This window comes from Aegilops tauschii, chromosome 1, assembly GCF_002575655.3.
Source record: "Aegilops tauschii subsp. strangulata cultivar AL8/78 chromosome 1, Aet v6.0, whole genome shotgun sequence".
NCBI classification, from domain to species: domain Eukaryota; kingdom Viridiplantae; phylum Streptophyta; class Magnoliopsida; order Poales; family Poaceae; genus Aegilops; species Aegilops tauschii.
In genome coordinates this window covers 463,640,959-463,652,231 of record NC_053035.3, presented here as the reverse complement: position 1 = coordinate 463,652,231, position 11,273 = coordinate 463,640,959, and the positions used below count along the sequence as shown (strand labels likewise).

Genomic DNA, 11,273 nt, shown 5'->3' with positions numbered 1-11,273 from the left:
TCAAGAAGGGATGTGTGATCACTACCAATAGAGGATTCCGCAACAAGAGAAGAACGGGGAAACAACCTATCCCAATCAGGAGAAACAAGAACTCTATCCAGGACCGAATGGACATGGTCGAGTTGATGACTAGACCACGTGTACCTCGCCCCAGACCTATGGAGCTCGCGAAGCGCAAAGTTAATGATGAAATCATTGAAACCCTCAGCCCTAGATCAAGAAACATTATCATTATTTTTGTCCCAGGGGAACCTAACAAGGTTTAAATCACCACCAATCAGAAAGGGAACAGAAATAGATTCAACTTTAGCAGTTAGCTCCAGAAGAAAAGCGTTCGATAAAGAATGATCGGCCGGCCCATAAACCCGAATGAACTCCCAGCTCTTATCAAGAATACGATGGTGAAGCACTAGGCTAGCAAAGTAGGAACCAGAATCAAAGGAAACCAAATCAAAAACATCCTGTCGCGCCCTTAATAGGATACCGCCCGAATGGCCAGAGGCTGGGATCCACTTCCAGAAAAAAATCCCATCGGCAGCCAAGGAAGCCAGATTGACATAAGAAAAGGATGCTTTGATAGTTTCTTGCAACCAAATAAGATCAATATCATTAGAATTTGGCGAGACCGATGGATTCCACGGGATGGGGGAGGACGACCGGTGACACCACAAGGCCGAAGCCGTCTCCGCCGGGTGTCTGAGTTGTTGGATAATCATGGTGGTTGGCATATGGACATTATTCATGACACGTTCCTTCTGGTGGATGCATAAGAGATTGCCAAAATTCGAACTTCACCTCGTATGGGTGAGGATCTTCTTGCGTGGGGACCGGAGCGGAATGGTTGCTTCACGGTACGGAGTGCTTACCGACTTGCTCTGGAGGATCATCTTTGGTCCTCTTCAGTCGCGGCGAGCAGGGCACCGGATGGGCAACGAGCCGTCTGGGCTTCTATATGAAGGTGCCCTGCTCCTCCTAAGGTTCGCACCTTCACTTGGCGTTTGATCACAGATTGTCTACCTACGTGGGTTAATAAAAAAACGACGCGGTTTGGAAGTCTTTGATGACCGCCCCCTTTGCGCGATGGAGTCAGAGGACACGTTTCATGCATTTCGTAGATGTCCTAGAGCGGTGACACTTTGGCAAGCGATGGCAGAACAGTGGCGGATCCCCCTGTCGGCGTCGTTTTAGTGGACGGGCTCTGAGTGGCTTGCCCAAACGCTTTGCGACCTGCGGGACACGGAGAGATTGGAGCTCATGATGACACTATGGCGTTGCTGGCATGTTCGCAACGAGATAACACACCATAAGCATCCGCCCCCAGTTGAAGCATCCAAGAGGTATCTTCTAAGATATGTGGACTCACTAATTGGTGTGTAGAACAACCCGGGTGCTGATCCAATTAAAGGAAAGCAAGTTGTGGATGTGGTGACTCCCAAAAAGACATTACCGCATGCTCATGCCATCAATGGTGCCCCACCCAGGTGGTCTCCTCCGGCTTAAGGATGGGCAAAATTGAACGCTGACGGATCGTTCTGCGCCACATCGAGAACTGCGGGGGCGGGCATGATTCTGCGTGGCTCCACCGGCGACATCATTTTCTTATCCTGTAGAGAGTTGCGTACATGTATAGAACCATTGGAGGCTGGGCTCTCAGCTTGCATGGAGGGAAACAACCTCGCCCTGCATTGGACGGAGATGCCGATAGAAGTAGAGACGGACTGCCTTTTCGCTCTTAACATGATTAATGGCCCGGACAGGGAACGGTCTCGCTATACCATGTTGGTTGATCAAATTCAAAGGCTTTTGAGGGAAGAGAGGATGTTCAAGCTATCTCATGTTCATAGGGAACAGAATGGTGCAAGCCATTATCTGGCCTCCTTTGAACGGACAGAAGGTCGCACTGTGGTGTGGTTGGGTTCGGAACCAGGAGACGTCCCTGATATTTGTAAGAATGACTTATGTCCTGATTGATGAAATAAAATATTCCTTTCATCCGCAAAAAAAAAGAGAACGGATGTACTCCTTAAGCAAATTCCGGCGCCCCCTAACCCCAAAACCACGCATATTCCAGAAAAAAGAATCTCTCTTTCTCTCTGAGTGAATTCCATAATTCTGATGTGTTACTTTGGTTCGTGTTCATGCTCTAGGCTGATGCGCTACTCTGATTCACGTCCTCCTTTCTGAGGTATGGTTGTACAAAGAATTGAAGATCAGCACTGAGTAGAGGGATGTCGTCTGCTACTAGGGAACTCTTCTGATTTGAACAAAATTAACTAACGCCAAGTGAAAGAAGAATTTGACATGACACTAGGCAAAGAAATAGCCCCGCTAAAATAATTATGCTCTCATCCGAAGAAGACGACGACAAGAAAATGCAGATCAAAAGCAACTCAACCAAGATACTTGCGAACTGCAGACCAAGTCCACCAAGTTCTTCTTCTTATCTGAAGTGCACCCTCTTAGTGTTGACTGTACTGTACCATTTCATTCATCTCCGACTGTATGCCATTGAATTCTATCCGACCCAGCAATTTACATCATCCACTATACTGTTTTCATGCTACTTAAAAAAATGCTAGGAATAACCAAAAGCAAATCATGGACGCCAATGAATGAAGCTAGCCAACATCGAACTAATAGACGGGCGTGGCTCGTCACCGCACCTCCGCCTGCTAGTAATGTTATTTTCCTGCCAGCCTTGCTGTTACACTTGGTGGGTTGCATGCGTCAGATAAGGGGAAAAAAGAGCAAGTATCATGTTGAATGAACCCAGCTTTTGCTAATTCTTAGTTGGGTGTGATTTTCTACTAATTTTCGGTTCACTCGGGATTGTGAAAACTGGTGGCGGAGAGTTAGAAAAAATTAGTGTCTCTTTGCTAATTCACACAAGGAAACGATGACTAAAAGTCTGGTAGGACCTGAGTTGAAAGCAAGCCACTTATATGTCCTGTTCTATAATGCAATAAATTCACATACAACGGTTCAATTTCTAGGAAACTAAAGGAAGAATTCGAACCTTACAAAGCTATTATCCCCGTCTCAAAATATAAGACGTTTTTGTAGCCTCGCGAATCGGTCCTTTTTGCAGTAGGTCGGTAGAGAATGCCCTTTTCAGGTCGGTAGCGAATGCCCTTTTGTTATATACTATCATATTAAAAGCATAACAGCCTTGTGAACCTTTCTCACACAAATTAAAATTTGAACTTACACCCAAACAAAACCTGATCTTATACCTTATACCGTTACATAGTAAATTATTAAACCACTGATTTGGAGTACATATGTTGGCAATCACCGATCTAACTCATCATATATTGTTACAAAGATATTAAACCACTAGCTCGGGAGAAAATATCCACGTTGACCCATGGTAGTCAATCTCCTTCCAGCTGGGGCTCAAACTTTGGGATTTCATATCGTATTTCTCGCCCGTGTCAATAAAATGAAGAGCATCTTGGTCCACGTCTTCACGAGTAGAAATGGACTTGCAGAAGAATCTGCTGATGAAAAGCGCTTGACTGCCCAGCCCACCTGAAATCGGCACCCAGTGCGCGTCTCCATTGACATCCGCCTCATAAACCTCCACCTTGCGGGTGAAGTTGATACTATAAGAAGGCCAATGCAATTGTCGCTTCACCATTAGCAGTTTCCCACATGACTTAACCAAGTGCCGATTGAGGGTGATGAAATCCTTAGGTTCATATGGCACCTCATCATCTATCCAACATGTTGCGCCTTCAAGAATCACGTCGTCGTCGGTTTTCTTCTCAAGTTCATCTAAGGCGTGCTCCTCGGAATCTTCCTTGCTCGGTACCTCGATATGGCCTTCATCAATATTCGTGACCTTGTCCTTAGTGCCCACATCATTGATTCCGGACTCAGAATTATCATCATCATCACTCCACACGCCAAAATGATAATAACCTGGTGGGTGTCTAATGAGGCGTTCGATGCTAGTAACGGTGGGTATACCATCGCTATCAAAATCTATACTGAGGGAGACAAGGTCCTCTGCCTCCGTGATTCCATATAATTTATCTCCAAGAAAAGCAATGTCAACGATGTAGATGAAGGGACCAGTTTGTGGCTCAGGCAACCACACACCCTTCCCCGTCCGGATTAAGATGAGAGGGCGATTGCGGCTATTGGTCATGACAGCGATGATGTCAGAAGGCGTTGACCGTAGGAGCACTTTACGAACCATGAAAAGCTCGGAAACATCGCCGATGACAGCATCCAGCTCGGGGAGCGGCACGGTGATGCCAGTAAACGGATTGTGCAAGGAGTAGCTATGCATCTTCTTGGCGTCGGTGAAGTCAATGGTGAGCCAATCGTCGGTGGAGCCAATGCACGTTGTGTTGCTGGGCAAGGTGGGGAGCCGGGGCGGCGAGGTGCAAACATCGTCCGAAGGTGTGTAGAACGAGCCGTCTGACATGACAATCCAGGGTAGCTGCCGTGAAGCCGAAAGGTGCCGGCGCATAGCCAGATGCCACGAACGGCACACCGCACGGAAGCGGGCTCGATCAGCGGCAGAGACCCAATGACGGTCACGTCGCACCTTCTCGAAGTCAGCGGAGAAACCAAGGACCCATCGGACTAGCGACCACGCCGAGGGGAAGAAGCCTCTCCGTGGAGGAGAGGACACGAGGCGGTCGATGATGAGGTCTAGTACGTCATGCGGGAGTTCAGACCACGGCGCCGGAGTCGACGTCGCCATAGACAGAAGCGGCTGTGGATCGGGTGGGTTTGTATCAACTGTGTAGCCAGGGCACCGCCACTACCCCTACGTACTATATGAGGATATAGGTTGGTTCCGAATTTGACGGGAGTCCCGCACCCAAACGGACGCCAACACGAACGAACATTCCTGAGTTTGAGTCGAACTCCAATTAGCGTGCTGGCTGGCGCGACCCGTGTCGGAAGCCCGGAACCGAGTACTGTTGCACGGACCCGCAAGCCCAATCAAACACGATCCGCCGTCTCGGCGGCGGCGGCGGCGGCGATGGGCAAGGCGAAGGGAAAGCAGCTGCAGGACGAGTACTACCACCTCGCCAAGGACATCACCACCACCAGGTGCCGCTCCGCCACGCGGAGGCTCATCGACACCTTCGACGTCGTCCTCCACGACGGCTCGCCCAACGTCGGCAGCGCATGGGCGCAGGAGGCCACCGCGCAGTCCGCACTCGTCATCGACGCCGTTCGCCTGGCCACCATGTTCCTCGCCCCCAATGGCACCTTCGTCACCATTCACCAAGGTCTTCAGGTCTCAGGATTACAGCGCCATCATGTTCTGCCTGAAGCAGCTATTTCATAAGGTCGAGGTGACTAAACCTAGAGCGAGCAGGGGCACATCCGCTGAAATTTACATCATCTGTCTGAAGTATCAAGAACCACGACCTCACCACAGATGAGGTCAAATACCTTTGCGAGGATTTGCAGGTGCTGGATAAAAATAGTTTCAAGCATATCTTGGAGTGGCGCACACGCGTAAGGAAAGCCCTGCCGTCATCTTCGCAAGTTACACCACAGGATGATGGTGCCGCGACGGACACCAAGGTCAAAGATGATGTTCAGCTTTTACAGGAAATGGAAGAAATGGATTCTGATGAAGAACACCAACTGGAGGAGATGCTTGATGAAGCTTATGAGCGTTATGTGACCAAAATGGGTGAAGAAGTAAAACAAGAACACAAACGTGCCAAGCGAATCGATCCTGATGCTAATGCAGGTTTGTTAGAGAGAGGTGAAGATGATGGTGGCAACGTTGGCATCGATCAAGGTTCTGACAAAGATCAAGGCCAAGAGACCAACCCCCTTTTATTATGTCTAGATACAGAGAAGCCAGCGGAAGAGCAAGATGTTAAAGCAGTGGTTCAGTCAGGATATGTTCACAGAAGAAGGAAGAAGGGGAAAGGTGGCAAAGGAGGCGCCAAAGGGGGGAAAGGGATGAAGGGTTCCGCCGGCCAGAAGAAATGAGGCATGCAAGGGAAAGCTGAGAAGAAGTTCAGCAGCAGAGTTTAGTTTAGCAAGGCATCGAGTCAAGTTAGTTTAGCAAGGCATGAATGAGTAACTAGACATTGTTGTGAGATCCGAGCATTTATGTGCTTTCTCGTACTTCTCTGCGATGTTGAAATCAGATAACAAGTCCGATGTAGTCTATTAAACCATGTGGACAATCAAGGCATTTGTCTGAGAAAATATTTGCTCCATCAGGTCCTTTCCTCATTTTTTCCACTGCTTTTCGTATAATTCTGTCACTGGCATAATGAGGAAGACAATTGGTGTCCGGTCTATTTGATGACAAATTGCTCCTACTCATTCTGAATGTCAAATCAGGAGCATATATGCTTTTGTTGGAAAGATTCATCTTACAACAGTATTATCTTTGTTACATAATCTACATGCACTAGTAGAAAACTGGGCTTTGGTCACAGGGCAATATTCACATTAGACCCGGTTCAGTCACGAACCGGGACTGATGTGAGCATTGGTCCCGGTTCGTGCAGCCAGGAGCCTGCCGGGCCTCGTGGGGGCATTGGTCCCGGTTCGTCCGGACCCTTTGGTCCCGGTTGGTGGGACAAACCGGGACCAATGGGCCACGCTCCTGGCCCACCACCCTTTAGTCCCGGTTCATACCACAAACCGGGACTAAAGGGCTGGTCCTAGTTGCGGCCAGTGTTTAGTCCCACCTCGCCAACCGAAGGGCGCTCACACCAGTTTATAAGCCCGTCCCTCTCTGCCTTGTTGAGCTCCTCTTAAAGTGAAAATAGATGCCCTTATACACAGAATTTGACCTAAATTCACAGTAAATTTCATAAAAATTTATTATGAATTTGGGTTGAATTTCCTCTATAAACGCATCTATGTTCATTTTTTTATAGTAAATAAAATAAATAAATCTTAATAAAATAAAATAAAATAAACTATAGTAACTAAAATAAATAAACCTTAATAAAATAAATAAAAATAGCAGCAGTAAAATAAATAAAAATAGCAGCCGTAAAATAAATAAAAATAAAATACATAAGTAATTAGAAATAAAATAAATAAGTTTTTTGTTGTAAGTAGAAACAAAACAAAACAAATAAAGCAAAAGAGAAAACAAAAAACAGAGAAAAAAAATCATGCCACCTACTGGGCCACCACGGCCTGAATACGACTTGAAACCCATCCGTGGGCCAGGATTCAGGCCCGCAGAAGGCCTAGTAGGCCCCATAGGAAAAGAGAACGGTTAGGCCCGAAAGCCTGCAGTTGAGAGGAGCTCGAGAGGGTGGGCGCAGCAGCGCTTATAAACCACTCTCGAGCCCTCTCAACTAGCGAGGTGGGACTAAACTTTTGACGCGGGGCAGCACAAGGCCTTTGGTCCCGATTGGTGCCACCAACCGGGACTAAAGGGGGTCATTGGTCCCGGTTCGTGGCCCCAACCGGAACCAAAGGCCTTTAGTCCCGGTTGGTGCCACGAACCGGGACCAAAGAGTTCCCTATATATACCCCATCGCCACAGCAGAGCACTCCAGAGTGCTCTGTTTTTTCTGGCCGGCGAGGGGAGGGCATTTCGGTGCTCTAGCTCACCTCCTATGCACATGAGGTGTTCGATGAAATGTCTGAGCCACACTAGTTAATCTTTCTCCTCTCGAAACTCGACCTCCGAGCTCCATTTTCCCCGAGATTTGTCTAGGTTTAGCGGTCCGTCACGTCCCGTCCCCGTCTTCACCGCCGTCGATCGCCCGCTCCGATCTCGTCGCCAGCACCACCGTGGTGAGCCTCTTGTTCTTATCTTCTTTCTGAAAGGAAAAAAATTCTTACTTTAGATAGTTACTTGTCTAATTTTGTTACTTTTATTATTCCTTCTTATTACATAGTGCGATGGTTTTGGTATCCGCCCCCGTCGGCCCTCATCCTGTCTATGATTCGGATGTGGTATATATATTATCTTGTTATAACTATTTGGTTCATTTATTGTTTATGACAAATATACCGACCAACGTGACATAGATTTTATTTATCTAGGAGGTGGTTGAACCAGAAATTCTAACCGACCCTATTGTCGAGAGGTTAAATTTAGTTGAAGAAGAAAACAATTACTTGAAGGAAAAAATAAAAAAATTGAGGAGGAGAAGATGATATTGGAGTTGCATGTTGCGGATGTCGTCGATGATCACAAGATCAAGATGGATGCAATGCGCTTGAAGATTAGAAAAATTAGAAAATATGCCATTCATACCGAGGCTTGGTATCATTACGCCGTTGGATCAATTGTTACCTTGGTTGCGATTATGATCGCATTTGTTTTCGCATTGAAATGTTTTACATAGTTTCAATGTATGGTTTAATTAATTAGATGCTCTGGAGAGCTATATATATGTTGTTAGATGAGAACTATGTATGTACATTGGTTTTAATGTGATGATGAACTTCTATTAATTTGGTCACTTAATTATCTATTCATGATGTTCTGTAATGGTTTTTGACACACTTAATTATATATAATGCACGCAGATGAACCGGCAATGGATGTACGGTGACAGACACACCTCCGAGTACATTAAGGGCGTGCATGATTTTCTCGAAGTGGCTGAGGCAAACAAGCAGAATGGTTTTATGTGTTGTCCATGCCCTATATGTGGGAATACGAAGTCTTATTCTGACCGAAAAATCCTTCACACCCACCTGCTTTACAAGGGTTTCATGCCACACTATAATGTTTGGACGAGGCACGGAGAAATAGGTGTTATGATGGAAGACGGCGAAGAAGAAGAGGACGATGACAACTATGTGCCCCCTGAATACGGTGATGCTGCAACGGGGGAAGCTGCTGAAGATAAAGAGGAACCAGACGATGTGCCCAATGATGCTGCAAGGGGGGAAGCTGCTGAAGATCAAGAGGAACCAGTGCCCGATGATGATGATCTCCTCCGGGTCATTGTCGATGCAAGGACACAATGCGAAAGTCAAAAGGAGAAGCTGAAGTTCGATCGCATGTTAGAGGATCACAAAAAAGGGTTGTACCCTAATTGCGAAGATGGCAACAGAAAGCTCGGTACCGTACTGGAATTGCTGCAGTAGAAGGCAGAGAATGCTGTGCCTGACAAAGGATTTGAGAAGCTATTGAAAATATTGAAGAAGAAGCTTCCAAAGGATAACGAATTGCTCGACAGTACATACGCAGCAAAGAAGGTCGTATGCCCTCTAGGATTGGAGGTGCAGAAGATACATGCATGCCCTAATGACTGCATCCTCTACCGCGGTGCGTACAAGGATCTGAACGCATGCCCGGTATGCGGTGCATTGCGGTATAAGATCAGACGAGATGACCCTGGTGATGTTGACGGCGAGCCCCCCAGGAAGAGGGTTCCTGCGAAGGTGATGTGGTATGCTCCTATAATACCACGGTTGAAACGTCTGTTCAGAAACGAAGAGCATGCCAAGTTGATGCGATGGCACAGTGAGGACCGTAAGAAAGACGGAAAGTTGAGAGCACCCGCTGACGGGTCGCAGTGGAGAAAAATCGAGAGAAAGTACTGGGCTGAGTTAGCAGCTGACCCAAGGAACGTATGGTTTGGTTTAAGCGCGGATGGCATTAATCCTTTCGGGGAGGAGAGCAGCAATCACAGCACCTGGCCCGTGACTCTATGTATGTATAACCTTCCTCCTTGGATGTGCATGAAGCGGAAGTTCATTATGATGCCAGTTCTCATCCAAGGCCCTAAGCAACCCGGCAACGACATTGATGTGTACCTAAGGCCATTAGTTGAAGAACTTTTACAACTGTGGAATGGAAACGGTGTACGTACGTGGGATGAGCACAAACAGGAGGAATTTAACCTGCACGCGTTGCTATTTGTAACCATCAACGATTGGCCCGCTCTCAGTAACCTTTCAGGACAGACAAACAAGGGATACCACGCATGCACGCACTGTTTAGATGACACTGAAAGTATATACCTGGACAAATGCAGGAAGAATGTGTACCTGGGCCATCGTCGATTTCTTCCGACCAACCATCAATGTCGAAAGAAAGGCAAGCATTTCAAAGGCGAGGCAGATCACCGGAAGAAGCCCGCCATGCGTACCGGTGATCACGTACTTGCTATGGTCAATGATTTACACGTAATCTTTGGAAAGGGTCCCGGCGGACTAGCTGTTCCGAATGACGCTGAGGGACACGCACCCATGTGGAAGAAGAAATCTATATTTTGGGACCTACCCTACTGGAAAGAGCTAGAGGTCCGCTCTTCAATCGACGTGATGCACGTGACGAAGAACCTTTGCGTGAACCTGCTAGGCTTCTTGGGCGTGTATGGGAAGACAAAAGATACACCTGAGGCACGGGAGGACCTGCAACGTTTGCACGAAAAAGACGGCATGCCTCCGAAGCAGTATGAAGGTCCTGCCAGCTACGCTCTTACGAAAGAAGAGAAAGAAATCTTCTTTGAATGCCTGCTCAGTATGAAGGTCCCGACTGGCTTCTCGTCGAATATAAAGGGAATAATAAATATGCCAGAGAAAAAGTTCCAGAACCTAAAGTCTCATGACTGCCACGTGATTATGACGCAACTGCTTCCGGTTGCATTGAGGGGGCTTCTACCGGAAAACGTCCGATTAGCCATTGTGAAGCTATGTGCATTCCTCAATGCAATCTCTCAGAAGGTGATCGATCCAGAAATCATACCAAGGCTAAGGAGTGATGTGGCGCAATGTCTTGTCAGTTTCGAGCTGGTGTTCCCACCATCCTTCTTCAATATCATGACGCACGTCCTAGTTCATCTAGTCGACGAGATTGTCATTCTGGGGCCCGTATTTCTACACAATATGTTCCCCTTTAAGAGGTTCATGGGAGTCCTAAAGAAATATGTCCGTAACCGCGCTAGGCCAGAAGGAAGCATCTCCATGGGCCATCAAACAGAGGATGTCATTGGGTTTTGTGTTGACTTCATTCCTGGCCTTAAGAAGATAGGTATCCCTAAATCGCGGTATGAGGGGAGACTGACTGGAAAAGGCACGCTTGGAGGGGACTCAATAATATGCAGGGACGGATATTCTTGGTCTCAAGCACACTACACAGTTCTACAGAACTCTACCTTGGTGACCCCGTATGTCGATGAACACAAGAACAGTCTGCGCTCCAAACACCCGGAGTAGTGTGACGACTGGATTACATGTGAACACATCAGGACTTTCAGCAGTTGGTTGGAAACACGTCTCAGAGGTGACAGCACTGTTTGTGATGAGTTGTACTCGTTGTCCAGGGGACCATCTTCGACTGTATTGAC

General features: G+C 47.2%; 1 protein-coding gene, 1 non-coding gene and 1 pseudogene across 2 annotated transcripts; all 3 read left to right on the top strand.

The window, feature by feature from the left end:
• The first annotated feature begins 5,000 nt into the window (after positions 1-5,000).
• On the top strand, positions 5,001-8,420 carry LOC109743704 (uncharacterized). The gene is made up of 2 exons (XM_073501133.1): positions 5,001-5,255; positions 5,408-8,420. Exons 1-2 carry the CDS (start codon positions 5,003-5,005, stop codon positions 5,974-5,976), a joined length of 822 nt encoding a protein of 273 aa, XP_073357234.1. The 5' UTR covers positions 5,001-5,002; the 3' UTR covers positions 5,977-8,420.
• LOC120973121 (small nucleolar RNA SNOR75) lies at positions 6,117-6,198 on the top strand (annotated as a pseudogene).
• On the top strand, positions 6,258-6,324 carry LOC120972963 (small nucleolar RNA Z105). Its single transcript, XR_005767095.1, has one exon. It is a non-coding gene; the product is annotated as a small nucleolar RNA Z105 (small nucleolar RNA).
• Positions 8,421-11,273: the final 2,853 nt, after the last annotated feature.

What these genes read in the sequence shown, in the direction of transcription:
- LOC109743704 (XM_073501133.1), top strand. Translation starts at nt 5,003, where the DNA reads ATGGGCAAGGCGAAGGGAAAGCAGCTGCAGGACGAGTACTACCACCTC. An exon ending in CTTCGTCACCATTCACCAAG is followed by an intron (nt 5,256 to 5,407) that starts GTCTTCAGGTCT and finishes ACCTCACCACAG; the next exon opens with ATGAGGTCAAATACCTTTGC.